At 59.8% G+C, this 18,634-nt stretch overlaps 4 protein-coding genes across 4 annotated transcripts; all 4 read right to left on the bottom strand.

Moving 5' to 3' along the window:
• Positions 1–1,834: 1,834 nt before the first annotated feature.
• LMJF_14_1095 (hypothetical protein) lies at positions 1,835–3,271 on the bottom strand (the record flags this gene model as incomplete). The annotated part of the gene is made up of 1 exon (XM_001687657.1): positions 1,835–3,271. One exon carries the CDS (start codon positions 3,269–3,271, stop codon positions 1,835–1,837), a length of 1,437 nt encoding a protein of 478 aa, XP_001687709.1.
• A 4,500-nt stretch (positions 3,272–7,771) lies between these two features.
• LMJF_14_1090 (conserved hypothetical protein) lies at positions 7,772–8,464 on the bottom strand (the record flags this gene model as incomplete). The annotated part of the gene is made up of 1 exon (XM_001687656.1): positions 7,772–8,464. One exon carries the CDS (start codon positions 8,462–8,464, stop codon positions 7,772–7,774), a length of 693 nt encoding a protein of 230 aa, XP_001687708.1.
• A 946-nt stretch (positions 8,465–9,410) lies between these two features.
• Positions 9,411–10,604, bottom strand: LMJF_14_1080 (conserved hypothetical protein; the record flags this gene model as incomplete). The annotated part of the gene is made up of 1 exon (XM_001687655.1): positions 9,411–10,604. One exon carries the CDS (start codon positions 10,602–10,604, stop codon positions 9,411–9,413), a length of 1,194 nt encoding a protein of 397 aa, XP_001687707.1.
• A 2,312-nt stretch (positions 10,605–12,916) lies between these two features.
• Positions 12,917–15,643, bottom strand: LMJF_14_1070 (putative protein kinase; the record flags this gene model as incomplete). Its single annotated transcript, XM_001687654.1, has 1 exon — positions 12,917–15,643. The coding sequence occupies one exon, from the start codon at positions 15,641–15,643 to the stop codon at positions 12,917–12,919; it is 2,727 nt and encodes a 908-aa protein (XP_001687706.1).
• Between the last annotated feature and the right edge of the window lie 2,991 nt (positions 15,644–18,634).

Raw genomic sequence — 18,634 nt, 5'->3', positions numbered from 1 at the left:
GGTTTGACCCAACGAAAATATGGCGAGGCGGCGAACTGTGCAATCAAAGACACCGACGCACCGCCGCTCATAGCGACACGCCGGAGGGGAGGGGGGATAGAAAGATGCCTGTACGCGTGAAACTGTCGCACATGCGGGAAAGGGGGTAGGGCCGTGATAGCAGCACGCGCATCTGCCGCACACCGCTGGATGGTTTGGCCCCAGCTCACCCCATGCCTTCCAGCAGTCGCCGGAGGCGTGTCAACAACCGTTTGCGAAGTCGAGATGGTGTTTCGCTGTTGCTTCGTTGGTGGGGTAGCGGTAAGGAGGGGTTCCGTGGGCACGGCAACACTCCCCTGCACATTGTCGTCGTGCGTTACGCGGAGGGGTATGCGCTCGAGCTTGCGTCCGCGGTCCCTGTATCGCCAAGGCAGTTGGATGACGCCTAGGCTGTTTGGCTGCGTATGGCGAAAGGAACGGGAGGTGTTAGTTCAGAGAACAGCCACGAGAGCACAGTGTACCGGTCTTGCGCCCATCCTACTCTCTGAAGAAAGTGCTGCGTCGACTGAAACACGTCAGCGCTGATACCCCGGCGCTCGATCGCCTTCACCGTTGGCTTGCTGTTTCCTTTCCTCCGCCACTTCCACAACGACCTCCTCGGCGCACCGCTCGACCAGCTCCGCCGCGGTCAACTCCTCGAGTGTCTCTCCAGCCGCAGCACCACCACTGTGCGCCGCCGCCTCCCATTGCTTGCGCCGCAGCACCTGCAAGAACATAACGATCAGCTCCGGATGAACTGTGCGGACTCGACATGGGCAAGGCGGTGCGGCAGGTAGCGCTGCCGCGCTACCAGTACAGCTTCTCTGCAAGTTCTCGCCCGCGAACACGTCGAGGGAGGAGACAGAGTACAGGAAAGAAAAGAAGGGCGAGCGAAGTGCAGCGAGAAAGACACACCGTCTCGGCTTCCAGCGGGTTTTTACGACACTTTCATCTCGCGCCACGGCAGGTACCGTGCCATTCGTTGATGGCCCGTTGTGTGTGGCTCTGATGCGGCACTCCTGGAGGATGAAGGTCACTAGAAGGTGCAGTGGAACCCGAAGGGTAGAGGCCGAGAGTGTTGCTGCCTCATTCAGCGAGGCTCCATCGTGTAGACGTGTCTGCATCACCTTGCACGACGCAGCGGTGTCGACGACGGAGCCCATGGCCGCTGAACGCAAGTCAGTCGTGCACCGCACACTTTCAGAGACCACGGCGGCCGACGCCTCCGTAGGCGCCGGTGAATCAGCCGATAGTGTTGTGGCGGGAGGCGGAGAAAGAATGTCGTGATCCGAATTCGCCATAGCAGCCATTTCATCCATCCAGGCCCGCCAGCGCGCTAACGATACCTCAGCGTGAGTGACAGGTGCGACGAAGGCAGGTGAACCAAGCGTTCGGTTACGCTCTAGGCCTTGTGGGCTCAACGATGCCTGCGGTGATGGGCGCGTGGGTCGGCTTGCCCACGCTGCTCCCACGCTGCGGGTGGCCTCCGTCATCGGCACTTTTCCTGCGCTGTCTTCAGTCTCCAGGAAATCGAAAGCGCGGTGCCCGCCGTGTTGCCGTCGGAGCAGAGCCGGAGCTGCGTGGTGCGGCGCATCCCTCACGTAGGTCAGGTACGTGTGCTGGGGTTGTTGTGAGAGGAAGAACAGCACCGACGCTAGCGCGCGGCCACACCACTCGCGGAGTAAGACGCGCTCAATCTGGCCATACACGTCCGCAAGTACGAAGGGGTACAGCGGCTGCCCATTTCCATGCTCTGTCACGGCCGGCAGAAACCTTGCCTCAGCTACAAGTTGAGTCACCGCTGATGCAGTGGTGATCAAGCGGCGGCTGGGGCGCTTCTGTAGAGGTGTATAAGGTCGCGGTGTCCGCTGTATCGATATGCTGCTGCCGCAGGAGTAGCGGAAGCGGCGCATCGCTCCTCCACCGCCCGCAGCGTGTGCAGCACCCGCACAACGTGCTTCACCGACACGACGCGATTGAGCGGTAGCAGGAGCAGCGAGAAGCGCCGTCCAGCGTGTTCTGCCTTAAGCCCGCCATCAGCGTCTGCCGACGCTCGCAGCGTGCGTACAGCGTCGCCCCATGTTCGCGCGCCACCCCGTGCAAGCAACCAGTTCAGCAGCATGGGCGGCAACAGCGACGATGCAGGCAGCACAGACCACAGCTGGCTGCTGAGGGACTGCGCGACACGACGTACAGCAGCCTCTTCGGTCTCCAGCGACCACTGGCACCGCCACCCATCGTCGCCGCCGCCGTCAGACACCGCTCCAACACGACAAGAGACGATCGCACTGTCCGCCTGGTGCGTCGCTTCCCCAGCTTGCCGCCGTGCCTCGCTGAGCTGAGCAGATCCTTCTCGCGCGTATCCGTGCATCTCCTCCACATGCCGCATCAACACACACAACCACACGACCACATACTGCTCGTCTGCTACGAGTTCTGTAGGGCATGTGCAAAGTAGCTCCAGCCAGCCGTGCAGCCGCGCAAGACGACGCTCGACATCCGTGCAAGACTGGAGCTCAGGCAGTAAAGCAGAGCGAGAGAGTGCTGCAACTCCAACGACAGAGTCGTCGCACGGAGCTGGCATCCCAGCAGACGTTAGCGCAGCAGCTGTAGCTGCGGCGCTGAACAGCGACGAAGTACTCGAAAGCTGAGCGCCACGCTCGAGGCGTAGCCCCGCTGACGTTACAGCAGCGCGAGCCGCGGCAAACAGCGCCTCCACTGCGGACGGGCCACCAGGTACACTATTAAAGGCGCGACTCACGTTCGCCAGCAGCCGGCCAACATCTCCGAGGAGAACTGCGCGCCGCGCTAGGTCGTCCCCGTGGTTGAACAACGCTGCTGCTGCCGACTCCTCGAGCACCTCTGCCTCTTGCAATACCCAGCGGTGAACAATCGCTGTCACGTCGGCCACAGCCGCCGCGATGAGGTAATTCGTTGCAGAAGAAGCAGCCACTGCTTGCTCGTCGTCGCTGCCACCACCACCGCCACCAGAGGCGCTTTCGTACACAGTTAACGTATCTGGGCCACAGTGCCAGTGGGTCATCAAAGCAGCCTTGAAGACCAGCTGCCGCGCCGGCCCACTCTGCGTACACCGCAAGGTCACATCGAGCCATTCCAGTTGCTCCTGAGTAGAGAGGAGCGCGCCGCAGTAGGCGCAATGCTGGTCTGCCATTAGTCGCATTACCACCGCAGGCACCGCGTCGACAGCTCCCTTAGCCGGTGCTGCTGCGGTCGCAGGGCACGCTGATGCCATCAGTGACCGCAAGCAAGGAAGAGGATCCGGAGTGGTCGCCGTCCCCGCGCTGCCATCGTTTTGGCAGCAGTAGTCTGCACTAGCACTGCCGCCCTTACCGTCGGCCGGCTGGCGCTCAAGAACGGCAGTCCACTGCTCGGCGCACCGTGCGTGACTGCGAGCGAGGCACTGCAGCGCCACGCCAAGGGCCTCGGCTGGCTACAGCCAGCGGTGCACGACGAGCAGCGTGGCCCTGGTAAATGCATCATGACGCTTTACTATGGCTTCCGTGCGCTGGCCCGGCGGAAGCCCTGTAGAGGACGTGTATGCATCGCCGCTAAACATAATGTGCCTCCAGTGCGCCACCTCGGCGTCCGCGGTATCGGTGCACACAATCACGCGGTACCAAAATGATGCATCATAGGTTGTTGGCCGGCATACTGCCTCACTTGTCACCTGCGAAGGCAGCGCCGCTGTGGGTGCGTGCGGAGAAGTAAAGAAGGCCTCAAGCAGCTCTGGCACGGATGCCACGCCGTCGTCCCGTCGACACTGCACCTCCGTCCTTGCGACGTCTGCAGCGGCGCTCACGCACGGCCCGCGTCAGCAGGCACAGCAACGCTTCTTCTTGCTGCGGTAACAGGACGGACGATCGCGATAGCGCATCGGCCACCTCAGCGAAGGCCAGCTGGCCATCATGGGTAAAAACCTGCTCCGTCCACGCGCAAAAGGGCATTGAACACGGAGAAGCGCGTGGCGGTGCGCACAAGTCGGAGAAGCACGTCCTGCTCCTCGTCGACCACTGCAGCAGCAGATGCCAGTTGTCGACGGAGCCCCGAGCCCGCCACATATGCCTTGCTTTCCGGGTCGCTTCTCGCAGCACCATGCGCAGCGCTTCTGTATGGCGCTGCCGCGTGGTCTTCAGATGTCCCTGCGGCGCCGACGGCACGGCGCCGCCGCACCTCTATCGCGCGCCAGGCGAAGACAACAAGGTCGCGAGTCTCGGCGAGCAGTTGCCCCGTGGTGATTGAGTGGCTCACAGCGCGTACCGCGTCACTGGCGGCCGCCGCGGATCTCAGCCTTTCCCGCGTAGGAGTGGCGGCGAGGGCGTGCAATAGCGGCGCCGACGCCTCATCAGCAACAGAGATCACAGCTCTTGTCTGCTTGTAGCCTCCAAGAGCGGAGGTTGTGTACCGCTGCCTCGCATGGAAAGGCACTGGCTGCTGCTCACCCGCCACGCCGCAATGCCGCTCGTGGTGTATCGCGCACGCACCCTCCAGCGCACAAAACAGACGTGTGAAGCGGAGCATCGCGTGCGCAGCACGCTGGACCAGCCCCAGCGCATCGGACACTCGGCCAGAGCTCTCCCCATGCCAGTCTCCCGGTGCCGATGTTGCAGTCGCCGAGGTCGCTGTTGCTGATGGAATCGCTGCCAGGGCACGGAAGTAATCCGGGGCCCACTCGTAGCACTGCATGTGATGGATTGTCTGGACCGCCGCCCACCGCTGTCGAGACGGTGACGGCGACGCTGTCGTTGGAGCAGTGCCTGCTGCAAGAACGGCTGCAGCACTCGATGATAATGGCGGTGCAGCAGCAATCTGCAACTCTTCTAGGAGCCCGAGATGAAGAACGGCGGAAAGGGCAAGGACAGCGGTGAGATACCGCCGTGCGCGTCCTCGTGGACGCCGTGGCTGTGCTGCTGTTCACGCGCGTTACCGACACCGCAACCCTTGTCAGCGCCGAGGATTACTGCGATAGGATTGAGTGACGGGTGCTGCTGAGAGGCATACGCGATGAACCCAAGCGGGGAGACTGAGACGCCAGACGCAGGCGATGTGTCGCTTGATGTTGACCGCATCGCAGTTGCCTCAGCTACACTCCGCGAGCTGAAATCTTCGTACTCGGCATTGTCGGTTACCGTGTGCGGCACTTGCTGCCGTAGGAGCATCCCGTAGACGGCAATGATGACCTTCAGCGGCATAACGTGGTCATCTGTTTGCGGGCGGTGCGTGTCGTGTGATGCGGAGGCGGCAGCACGGCGGCGACGTTCACCCTCGGCAAGTTCGTAGAAGGAGTCAATGGCACTGTGCCACGACAACAGGGAGCCGCAAAGCAAGCGCGATAAGGAGACGCGGGTAGTTGTGGTCGCAGCGGCTGCCGCCGGCGCTACGCGCGCAGCTGAAGGCACCGATGCTAAAGTCATGTCAATGCGACTGCATCGCGCTGCCCAGGCATCTCTGAACGAGGCCGCATCCATGGCTGCCGCAGCTGCTGCGGTGTGATCACATTGGCCAGAGTCGGCTTGCTCACCGGTGCCTCTTCCGAGGATGGACGCATCACTGGTGTTGGAGGCTTGGAAGCCGAAGGGCGGCGGGGCCGGAATGGAACGCTGCCGCTGTCGCCTCACCGCCGCCGCCGTGAGGGAGGATAGGCCCAATAAGTCAACGCATTTTCATCGCGATACCATCCACCTCGCCGAAATCCCGTAAAGATGCTGGCGTGTGTGTTTGCTTGCATGAAAGTGGAGTGGGATAAAATTTGGGGATAGGAGGTGATGCTTTCCCCCGGGTGTGAGCGCCTCTGCTCCTTCGCCAGTGCGGGCGAGGGAAAGGGAAGCGATACGAAGGAGAAGGAAGAGAAGGAATCGAACAGGAGTTACACCGAGGCCACTGAGCGAGACGGCATATTCGATTCTTTCGATCCGACTTCTGCCGTGTGTATGTGCATGTGCATGTGTGTGTGTGGGGGGGGGAGAGGGGGGGCGTGCGTGCGCAGGTCGTCGCGCCGCTTACACACCGAGGCCATATCGGGAGGCATGGCGCACAGCGTTCATGCAAGAATATCGTCACACATATATGCCTGCCGCCCGTGCACGGACAAAAAGTGCGGAGCCGCTCGCCCCTCCAGCCCCTGCTCTTACCGGGTGGTGATGTAAAGGGTGGAAGGGGTCCGGGTGAGCGGGACGTACTCGGAAGGCACGGACAGTGAAAATGGCAGTAGAGAGGGGGGTCCATGAGGTCACAGGGGCCCGCTCTCGACGAAAAAATGGAAACGAGAAGAAACACTGGCAAGCAGAACCAAGATCGCGCTCGGGCTGGAGAAGGAAGCGACGACGCGATCGCGCCCCGCCCCCTCCCTCCCTCCCCCGTCCTCGACCTCGACCCCGACCTCGTCGCAGCGGTAGATCCCTCAAGCGTGCACGAGACGAAAAAAAATAGACAAGAATAGAAGGAACCCCCCCCCCGCCTTGCCGAGACGGCTGCCCACGCGCCTGCCGGCTCGGGGAGCAGAAGAGAAGGTACGCAGGAGAGAGGGTGAGATTGCGAGCGAGAGAGAGTTCGTCTTCAGCGTGCAATGCCCCACGCCACGGCTTCACTGTTGGAGAATGTGCCTCTATTCTTCGGCGCGAGAGCAGAGGAGCGAGCACGGAGCGAAGACAACGATGCGCAGAGACAGATAGAGAGAGAGAGAACAAGGACGGAAAGAGACATGATACACGTACACGCATACATGTAGAGCAGCTACCACCCTAAGGGAAGCCACCAAAGAGGGGGTGGGTGGGGGGAGGGGGAACGGTGAAAAAGAGGGAGAGGGTTGCCCAGAGCGCATGCGACACACATCCGCTACGGAATGCAAAGGCCTCAAACCTCCCTTTCCCGCCCCGACCCGCCCCACACCACCCAAAGAAAAAAAACGGGACTGAACCACCTTAGTTCACACACCCAGATAGAGAGAACAACGGGAGAGGAGGTGGCGTAGGCTTGTGTGTGTGTGTGTATGTGTGTGTGTGTGTGTGTGTGTGTGTGTGTGTGTCTGCCCTACGGCTTCATCCCCTGCCCCCCCCACCCCTCCTCTTTCGAACTCCTGTTGTGCCGACTGTGGTCAGCGGCACTTCGACGCTTGCGTATGCATGTGTGCCGCAAAGTCGATGCGTACTTTGTCCGTCATGGCATGGCGAAGAACAGGCGCGCGGCGAGACGCGGAGACGGCAGCGACCCCGACAAGGTGTACGAGCAAAATAAGAGGAGCGGGATGTGGGGAGGGAGTGGCTCAAGTCACGGCACGAAGTGGTCAACGGCAAGGAGCTATACGCCAGTAATGCGAGAGAGACGGGAGGCGGAGAGGAGCGGAGAGACGCGGGAGAAGGGCACCGAAGGAGGTAGAAGGGATGGCGTGTAAACGTGAAGCAAGAAAAGGAGCTGGCGCTCTAGTTTCCCTCTGTTCGGTCACCACTTTGGATGGCACGCGCACGTCTTGGCGGGGTGCATCACGCGAAGACGGCAAGATTGCAAAAGAACGCGACTAAAAGGGTGGGCTGTACCCGTCTAACAGTGTCTTGCACATGCCACTGCAAGCGTCGCAGCAGCGGGGTGGCGGTGAAAGCGGGAGGGAGAGACGGGTATGAGAAGCAGGGAACTGTGTGTATCCGTGTTAGGGGGATAGAGGTGCCACACAAGGTGTGGTTAAAGGAGGCCTAGGCCAGAGCAGCGGCACATTGGGAGAGAAACGTCCGCGCCTGCCTCCTTACTGGCTCTTCAGCGACTTCGCCTTCGCGTGACTCCACTCCGCCCGCTTGGATCTCCGGTCTGCGATGCCGTAGTAAAGCATTTGGGCCAGGATGACAGCGTTGAGCGTGGCGGCGACACCGAACTGAACCAGGAGCACCGCCTTGCCTTTGTCCCACGATACGTTCAGGGACGTCGTCAGGACGCGTACAACGCCGCCGCAGAAAGCTAGGAAGAAGGTGAGAAAAGACAGCTGGCCGCGGCACCGGGATCGGTAGTTCGCGTAGATCTGCGGCACGCGGCTGAACATGTTGAAAAAAACTTGTCCGCTTAGTACATACTCGTGGATGGTACACGGCACCTGCCCGCTAGCAAACATGTACAGCACCAACAACTCGGTCGCCAGCGCGAGACTCGCCCTACGCGTCGACTTCTGCAACTTTGCCGCGAGCAGCAGCAGCACCACAAGTTGCAGCGTAATAAAAATGTTCTCGCCGCAGTCGCGAAAGGGAAGCCCCTGCACGACACCCCAGCTGGTCGAAATAATGTACGAGAACAACTCTATGAGGATAGAGAGTAGCGAAATACCATCTGCTTTGTGGTTCTGCCACACCTTCACAATCTGCGGCACCTTTAAAATCGACGACCCCACCACCACCGCGTAGGAGAGGTAGTTCGACACGAGATCCCGCATGATAGACTCGACAGACATGCTTCTCCTTTTAGTCGCTGCCCAGTGTGTGTGTGTGTGTGTGTGGTTTCGTTGTTGTTTTTCTTCCCGCCTGTGCTGGGAAAACTCGACAACACCAAAGTGTGCGCGAGGATGTGGTGGATGGACGTCGCGCGCAATGCACGTGGTGGAGAGGCAGAGAATGCCTACGAGTGAAGCGAAGAGGGCACGATCGGACGCGATGAATGCTGGCTTGACCAAGACGAGTTCACAGGCGGCGTAGGGAAAAAATAGCGGTTCGCGCTGGCCGTGCAGCACACATACACACGCAGGCAGGCACGCACACCAGTCGCCATACGCATGTGCATACGGCACAAAACGAAACCGAGAAGTGATGATAGGAGATCACATGAAGGGAAAGTGCAGCCCACTACTCCTCCCCCTCTTTCTCTCTCCTGCCCTGCCCCGCCCCGTATCGACGCCTACGCCTACACCCCGGTGGCAGTGGAGAGCGGTGGCGTCAAGCAGTCAGCGCATCTCTCCCGTGGTGTTGGTGTTTGGGCATCGATTGTCGGGAAAGTGCGTCGCCTCTCCCTTGTCGTCTTTTTTTCGTTCTTGGGGGACGTGCCGTCACTGAAGGTGCCACACACACACACACACACACACACACACACACACACACACACACACACACAGAGAGAGAGAGAGAGAGCACGAGCAGCAGCAGCACACGAAGAGAGGGCCATGAGGGGGAGAAGAGGAAACGACCCAGCGCCCGTGAGCAGCAGGCTGCAGTAAAACGGCACCCTGGTCACAGATACCCGCGCACTTCCTGCGCCAGACACACGCAGCTGCGTATCAAGTGCAACATGCGTCTGAGCGTTGTGAAGAAGACAGAACCATGAGAATGACATGTATAAGGCGGCTGATCTTGCTACCCGAGCTCCTACACACATACACGCAACGGCCATCGCAGGCAGGCGCGCCATCAGTAGTCGCCATATCGCTGCAGCCAATCCATTACCCGCACCGCCTTCTTCACACATTGGAAGAACGGCTGTGCTTTATTGAAAAAGTGCAGGTAGTCAGCTTGACTTCCGCCGACGGTAACCTCCTCGTTCACGATGTCGCGCATGACGCTGCCGTTGTGCGGGTAGGCAAAGACGATGCGCAGCACGTACTCGGACTGGCCAGCGAATGCGCGCTTTACGAGGCGCGACCAGTGATGCGTGGCCTGTACCGTTGGGGACTGCAGGAGGAAAGCAGCCTTGCGGCGGAGGCCCATGTTGAAGAGAATGTAGTCCTCGGCATCCGATTGCTGTAACGTCTGGGTTACGTTGTGAGAGGGGGCCCTGAAGGTGCTGCTCGCGCCGGACGCAGCGGCGACGGCGTCACCCTCCGCCCTCCACACCTCGGATACCTTTGTCAACGTCATCCACGGCCCCGTCTCCACCGGGTCGTACCACAGCGGATACGGGTTCCGCACCAGCTCTTCTGTCATCGGGTCTCCGGCGTCGACGAGGGTCACGTGAGCGCGTATGTACTCCCACTCGGCTCGATAGTGCTCCAGCACGTCAGAGGCAAAGCTGGAGCAGCTCGCGCAGTCTCGCCCTCGGCCGCTCATCAGCACGAGCGGCTTGCGGCACAGCGGAGGAAGAGCTGTGGAAGACTCAGGTGAAGCATCGCCGACGCGAGGGCTCGCCGTGTCTGTTGGCAGCGTCAGGCGCGGCAGTGCAAGCGTCGAAAAGCAACCCACATCGCGCAGGGCGCGACGCACCTCGCGCCACGGTGTCATGAACGGCTTCAACCCTGAGTCGTAGTTCAGTGTTCTTTTCATAGCAATGGTGCGCCACGTGTCGGTGCCGCCCGCCTCCTCATCGCTGTCACCTGCGGACGACTCCGCCGTAGCAGCGCGCACCATAAGCACGCCCGGGACGGCGGTGGCGCGCGATTGTACGACACACCTGTTTATCTCGCTGCTGCCGTAGAACAGCGCCACGGCGCGCCCCGTCCGGTGCGCATCATGAGAAAGGCGAGGCCCATGAGTGTCCCTCCCACGAAGACAAGAGCCCGAAGCGTCAGAACGAGGAAAGATAAACAACATGACGACCATCAGCAGCAGCGGGAGGAGATCGGGAGATAAAGTTACCCATCTCCACTCCCCACACACGCGGCGCTGCATGGCGCGGGGCGCGTGCGCACACCCCTCGGATGGGGCCCGTGCTGCTGATATAAAGGCGTTTATCAGCCACGTGCGTCGCCGCGGGGGGGAGAAGGTGGAAGGGAAGGTGGGGGGAAAGTAGGGGGAAGCAACTGGTCCTTCAACTACACGCTGCTTGCACATGTGCTTCTTTTGTGTTTTTCGATTGTAACGGCTTCGATGGTCACATCGTCCCATCGCCCGGGAGGCCTTCATGTGCTGCTGCTCCAAGGATGGTACGCGCATGGAAGATGGAGGGGGTAGCGCAGGAAGAGAAGTGCCCCAACCGACGTAACGTCAAAGAGCTCATGAACGCGTGCCAGATGAGAGACGGCCAATGGCGCGAACGATAACATTCTGGTGCTTGCGTTTCGGGGGGCGCGTGTGTGCATATATGCACACCGCGTCGTTCCGCATCCAGAGAGATGTGTCGTGCCTGAAAAACAAAAAAAAAAAAAACAGAAAAAGACGCGGCGAGCAAGGGAGACGACGCGCGAGACATACATGCAGACCTGTCGTCACACATACATGTGCACGCAGCGCATCGGCCAACGCTCAACTACGACGCGTGTATCGCACCTCGCCTCGTACGGTGGACAGCCACGCACATGCTGGTAATGGACAGCGGTCCTTGACGATCCTCTTTCGTTGTGTCGCTGCTCAATCCTTTATTTTCTATTTTTTTTTGGAGAACGAATCGCAAAGATCGGAACGCGCACCCGTCCGTGCCACAGGCGCAGAGTGAGAGTGGGAGGGTGGGAAGAATAAGAGGCAAAGAAAAAAAAAACATCAGCACTCCGGATGCCCTTGACACAACCTCGCTATCTAAACGAGTCGCCTTCAACACACGCATACGCAGCATTCGGCCGGCCCTGGCCATCATGCATGCACCCCTATCATCCACAGCGACGCGTGCAACAACAGCAGCAGACATCTCCGCACACAAATACAAGAAACAAAACACACACGCGCCCACTCTGCCGCCTTGGCATGGCGGCAGAGAGAACGATGTGAGGCGAACTGCGACACAGGGACAACGCCACCAACGGCCAAGGGTAGGGATGTGGGGGGGGGGGGAGAGAAACCGAGGAGAGGGTTAGAGAAGGCCAGACGAATGGTGGACGATACGCACACCCACGCACAGGATACACACCCGTTACGTGCGCACCAGCTCCCATGCGAAGCAAACAAGCGAAAGGGAAAAATAAAAAGAACAGAAGCGACAGGAGGAGAACAAAAACAACATGTGTGAGAAGACGGCGGAGGTGTACACCCAAAGACACGTCGCTGGGGCAGCGTGCTCTCCTGGTCACCTCTCGGTGCCTCACCAGCCCAACCGAGAGACAAAAACAGAAAGCAAAACAGAGAGAGGCGCATGAGGAGGTTATGAGACGGCGGGTCAGGTCGGGTGTAGGAGCGGGGAGACGGACAAGGAGGGCGAGCGCCATGACCGCCGCTGCCACTCGGAAGCAATGCAAATAAACTATAGAGAGGGACGAGACAGACGGAGGCGGTGGTGCTGCACACCGCACCCATGGACAGGGAGAAGCGGCACAAGCCAGAAAGCAAGAAAGCACCGAGAAAACGAAAACTGAGTGACATCGCACGGAGCAGCGAGAGACAGGAGGAGGAGGAGGGGGTGGGAAGAGGGGGTGGCACGGCCCCGTTCAGTTGGCGATAGTGGGCCGAGTATTGTTCGTTGCAACACAGTCCGCGTCGACCACCCTTTCCCCTATCGGAAAATGGCCCGCCCTCCCTCCCTTCCCTCCTTCCCTCCACTCCCCCCTCCCCACCCACCCACCCACAACCAGGCGAAGAAAAAAATCGGAATTATCGAGAAGGTGGCGGAAGGGGACGGTGACGCCCACAACGCACACGCAACACCGTAGGGAAGGGAAACGAGAAGCATCGACAGCAACGTAACACATGCACGCCGAGGACGAGCACATCGTGGCCACAAGCAGCGTTGAGACAGCAAAACAATCGAAAAGGTTACGTGAGCCTTCATGCTCGCTCTTTCGCTCCACTTGTCCTCAGTGATGTGCGTGCGTGCAGAGAATGCCGAGGCGGTGGAGTTCAAGGGGGGGCTGTACAGGGAGGCAGACGGACACCAGCCCCCCCCCACGCGTGGAGGAAACAACTCCACAGAAAGAGGCAAGCACCGGCACATGACTTACATGGGCCAACGAACAAATATAAAACAAAACAGAAACCAGCAATCAGAAAGATAGCACAGTCAAGACCGTCAGCACTCTCCTTCTCATCCCTCATTCCTCTGGTACCCCCTCCCTCACTCATAGCACCACATCCCTGATGAAGGGGTGCTCCAGCAGCTCCGCGCTTGTCGGCCGCTTCTTGTGGTCGAGCATCAAGCACGCCTCCACAAACGCAATGAACTCCTCATCCACCATTTTCGCAGCGGCCAGTTTCTCGCGCAAGACGCTGTATGGGGCCGTCGTCGTCCGTGGTGGTGGTGGCGCCGCCGCTGCCGCCCGCGACTTTCTCGAAGATGCGCAAGTGTGCGGCGCCATGGTCGGGACCGGGGTGTAAAGGCAGTACGGCTCCTCCCCGTCGTCGGTGTCGCCCTTCTCGTGGAGGCCATGCTGCCCATCTGCGCCGCCGCCGTACTCGTAGATACACCCGAACTTGTTGATGTAGTCGCTTGTGTGACGGCCCTCCCACAGCATGCGCCGCGGGAACGGCGTGCCGCAAACGTACACGATGCGCGCCAACATCTCTGGCACGGTGTCCGAGGTGAAAAGCACGTCACCTGTGACCATCTCTACCAAAATCGCACCAAGTGACCATACGTCAATGCGGCCGTCGTAGTCGCAGCCCAGTACCACCTCTGGAGCCCGGTAGCTGCGGCTCTGGATGTAGGAGCTGAGGTGGTCGCTGAGGAAGCAGCTGCTGCCAAAGTCGATCACCTTGACGATGCAGCGGCTGTAGGAAACAAACATGATGTTCTCCGGCTTGAGATCGGTATGTATGAGGTTGAGGGAGTGCACGTACGTCAGCGCCTCGACAATTTGCCGCGTCAGTCGGCGCAGGCGAGGAAGGGTAAAGTAGAACTCTTTCTCCTCCTCCCGGTTGTACTTGCCGTAGTCGTACAAGGTGTCGCGCAGCAGCTCCGTCACGAGCATGACATGCTCCTTGTAGTAGAAGGCGTCGATGAGCCGCACAATATGTGCATCATCAGGGTCTCTCTGGCGGTTCAGCAGCGTCAGCAGTCGTATTTCATCAAGCGATTGGTCAAAAAAGTCCTTGGTGTTGTTGATGATTTTCAGGCAAACTTGGCCGTACCCCAGAATCTTGCGCTTGGGCTTGAGCCGTGACTTCGTCGCTGTATTGACAGGCTTGACTTGCTGCTTGATAGCGCTAGCGGTGGTAGCGGTGTCTGACACCCTGCAAGAGGCGGTAGTTACACCTCCCTTGCCGACGCAAGCCACGTCCTCGGCCCCATCTGCCGGCGAGGCAGCGGCACTGTTCGCATCGTCGTCGTCGACGTCGTCGTCCTCGTACTCGCCATCGTCGCTCTCCTCGTCCTCGTTGTATATTGGGTCCTGTAGGTCGTAGCAGCGCACCGCGCGGCTGAAGGTGGCCTTGCCCAGCATTTGAATGATCTCGTAGCGACCGGCAATAACGGTTCCAGGCACGATCGGGAAGTTCTTCTCCTCCTCAAAGCCTGTCTTGAACGGGTCCATGATGACGCGCAGGTTGAAAGTCCCCATCGTTGCCGGCGCGCGCTTCTCGCGCACGAGCTGCCGGAAGCGATGGCGACGTTCTTCACGGGCCTTGACAGCGTCGAAGCGGACGTCGCGCTCCACCTCGACGACAAACTCGTACGGCGACGTTGGCTGGAAGGAGGTCGTATCCATCTGCGCAGTGGCTGCAGAGACCTCGGCGTAGTTGCCCGAGTCAAAGCCGCGCTTCGTGATGAGGGCAGGTCCGGCGGCGTTAGAGCTGAGGTGCTCGCCGTTGTGAATGCACTCGTCAAACTGCCGCTGCAGGATCCGCGCCTGCTGCTCCGTCACACCACCGCCATACGGGAACGAGGGAACGCGAAACACTTTCATAGACGGCGCTGTCCGAGCAGCCGCCCTGACTGTCTTGTTGCGAGTCGCCATCGTCGCGATCGCCTCATCATCGTCGTCGGCCGAGTTTGGATGATGGGGGCTGTCCTTGTACTCACTCGCACTGCTGCTGCTGTTGCTACTCCGGTTCTGCTGGAGGCCACTGCCGGCGGTGTTGATGCGGCGCGTCAGGCCCTCCGGCTTCCACGTCGACGCCACCACCTCGCGGTAAGCGGCGCGGTTGACTGGCTTGAAGAGCACCTGGGTCTTGACCCCGTCATAGGCAGTACCGTCATCATCATCTTCGTCCCCATCTGCCTCAAGTACCGCAGTGGGGGCATGGCGGCGCGTGATCGGCGGCTGCGAGTGCAACGCTGCCAAAGGCAGCGCTCGCTCATCGTCACCATGGGCCGCACCCCCGTCATCGTCGTCGTCCTCTGAGCCCACTTCTGCCACATCCGCGTGGTGCTTCACATCCGCACGCTGACATTGCTGCTGCTGCTGCTGCTGCTGTGAAAGCACCGCAGGCTCCTGCGTGTTGCGCACATCGGCGTCCGTCTCCGCTGCTGCAGCCGTCGCAACTTCCTCCTTTCCATATTTTTGTCGCTGAGCCGGGGGAAGTTGCTGCGACTGCTGCCTCACGCAGCTTCCGGGCGACAGCGCGGCTGGAATGTTGGTCAGCTGCTCCGTGAGATGTGCCGAGAGCATCTCCGACTGGGAAACGCCGTTCGTCGCCATGGGATCGACGTGCTTGGGGGCGGTGGTCGCCGTCGTGGGTGCCGCTGCGTAGCCGCACGTGGAAGCGGTCGCGTCTTTACTCTCAATACTAGTGGTGTTGACTGTATCGCCGTTCACACGGTTTTCAATGGCGTGCATGAGAGCCTCGTACGAGTTTCGCTGCTCGATCGAGCTCGTGCGACGCCGCGCCGCGTTCGTCGCCTCCAGCATCGACTTGGCGAGGGCCTTGAGCTCCTCAATGACGGACTCCGTGGTCGCTGCAGCAGTGCTGGAGGTGCTGCTGCCTGTGTTGCTCTTCGGCTCATTGCTGCTGCCGGTAGCAGTGTTGGCGTTGTTCCCGACCACGCTGCTGTGGTGGTAGCGACTGGTGCCGTTCGTGGCAGCACCATCGGTGTACGAGGGTCGGGCGATGGTCGGCGCGTGGTTGACAGCTGCACCGCTCCCCTTGATGATCAGGGCATCAGTGCCAGTAGAAGTCATTGCAGGGGCAGCGGTAGACGCGGGAGTCACTGCGATGGTGTTCGCTGGTAACACGTTTCGAGCAGAGCGCTTGCTCGCGCTGTACCCACCGCTCCCCAGAGACGCTGTGGCCGCTTGATGAGAGCTCATTCTCTTTCCTTGCACGCGTCTTATGCCAGAGGAGTGTGCACCGGCTGTAACTCAGGGACACCCACGCCCACACACACACACACACACAGACAGAGAGAGAGAGAGAAAGAGAAGGGAAAGAAAGAGACCCCGTAGGTTCGGCTGTGTGTGCGTACGTGCCACTTGCTGGGGGAGCGACAGCAGGGAGGTGGGAGACCGGAGGGGAGGAGAAGGCAAACGCGTCTATTCAATCACAAAGCCAATAAAACCAAAACAAAAAAAAGGAGGGCGAGGAAAAAAAGACGCAGCGAAAGTGTCACGAAAAAAAAAAAAACAAACAACAAAAGGGAGAGGGAATGGGGGGGGAGTCAGCTAATAATAATACTAAAACAAAAACAAAGAAAATGAAGCGTGCCGTCGATGATGAAAATGTCGGCACCGCTCCTTGTCACGTCCTTACAAGAGGGTCTTTCGGTGCCCGTAGCCTTGCTTGTCCACAAAGGATGTATAGTATGTATGTGTATGCGTGTGTGTGTGTGTGTGTGTGTGTGTGTCGGTCGGTCGGTCTGAAGAAAGGCGGAAGATGGTGTGGTGGTCGAGCCTACGACGCCCTCTCTTCGCTTCGTGACTACTCGTTTATTGCGTCCTTCCCCGGTTCTCTTTTCAGCCCTCTTGTCTCGTTCTGTGGTCGAGGAGGGGCGGGGCGGGGCTTGCGAGGCGGGGAAGAAGAGCAATAACCCAAGAACCCCGGGCCAGGCCTTTGCCGACTCACTCGCGCGCACGCCGAAAGCACCCGGCGGACACGCGACAGGGAGACAGAGGGAGCGAGAGTCCAAGCGGCAATGGCAAGATAAGTACACGTGAGTCAGGGAGACTGCCAGGAAGCCGTACGAAAAAAAAGAGAGAGAAGGGGGACGAGCTGTGGACACGAGTCAGCGGACGCCGAGACACCACGGGAAGGGAAGGGGCACAATGACAAAGACACAGGAACGGTGTGGGTGTGTGGCCAGCTGCCCCAAACGTCGGGAGAAGGAAATGTGGGGACAGAGATGGGGAGAACGATGAAAGACGCGCGGCGCAGCCCGTTCAAGAGAGCGGGGGGAGAAGGAGGAGGGGAGGGAGGGGCGGGGGCCAAGGATACAGAGAGGAGGAGGGGGGGGGGAGAGGGAGAGCGAGAGAGAAAGACACAGCCCACACGTGGGAGAGTCCTGCTGTCTTTGATGCTGGTGCGTGTGTATCGCTGTGTCTTTTCTTCTGATTCTCCGTTCTTGCGGGGGAAGGGGAGGTGGAAGGGTGAGTTGTCCCAGTACCGGGAGGAGGGAGCAGGAGGGGCCTCTCGAAAGGGAATGCGTGCGGGAGAGAGGAGAGAGGGGCGCGTCGACGCTGCTTGTATGTGTATGGTGACGGTATGTCTGTTGTTTTGCTTTTCGCTTCTACGTACGGACGCACTGTTAGATGAAGAGAAGATTGTGAGAGAAGGAGCGAAATAAAGAGAGGACTGCAGGGGCCCACTTTACACATGCGCGCCCGCGCACACATACACATGCCCACGCAGAGAGATGGCTGTGCTTCTCTGTCGAGCCCACAAGAGCGAAGGCACATCCGAGTGCACACCCGGTTGCGAGGGTCGCTCCGCAGACACGTATTGCTGTGCGCGTGTGGGTGCGGAGGAGGGGGCGGTGGGAGAGTGTTCAGCATCCGTCCTCTGCGGCTCGCTTAAGACCCTTGTGACCTGTTTTGATATATATATATATATATATATATATATGTGTGTTTTGAAGGAAGTGGTGAAGCGCCCACTACATGGTGTGCAGGCTTGCATGTTATTTTACATGAACTCACTCGATGAGAAGTCGCGCTGCTGACAGAGAGCACGAGATGGGGAGACAGAAGCGGAAAAGGTGCACACAAACGCACGCGCAGGGTGTGTGTGTGTGCGTGTGTTGCCGTACGTTGATGTGCAGCTTCCTGTCCCTTTTACTGCTGCTGCTGCGGCTCGTGTGTGCGGCGATGTAGCCACGTAAGGGCAAACAAGAAGCGAGGGGAAGGCGAGGAGGAGGAGGAGGAGGAGGGGCGGCGGCGGTGGTGGTGGTTCAGAGAGACGCCACGGGCAAAGAAAATGGTGAGGTGTAAAAGTCGCGTGCCGGATCCCGCTTGTCCAAAAGGAGAGGTGGATCACACAAGAGGGAAGGAAGGAAGGAAGCAGAGCGGCGGGAGGGGGAGAGAGGGCGCGTCCACGTGGGGTGTGAGAGGGAAGGAGGAGGAGGAGGGGGCTGGTGGCTCCGTTTCGCACACGCACACAAAACGTGGTGTCGGCGCGGCACCAACAAAGTACATATTCAAGAAGCCATTCGCGCAGAGTAAGGTACATATCAACAAGGGGCAGACAGACAAAGACCCACTGGCATCATCAACGATGGGACACGATGGTTCCACACCCGCAACGGAAACAGAAACGGTGTGTGCCCCACGGCCAACAAAACAAGAAAAAGGAGAAGACGCCGGAGGGGGCAGGGGTGGAAGTTGTACAAAGAGAAGCACCACGGCAACCGCAACAGGGCACCACAGACCCACGGCGGCGATGTTGACACACCCCACACACAGCCACCAGCG

Source organism: Leishmania major, chromosome 14, assembly GCF_000002725.2.
Source record: "Leishmania major strain Friedlin complete genome, chromosome 14".
Lineage (NCBI taxonomy): Eukaryota > Euglenozoa > Kinetoplastea > Trypanosomatida > Trypanosomatidae > Leishmania > Leishmania major.
This window is presented reverse-complemented; position numbering and strand designations above follow the sequence as displayed.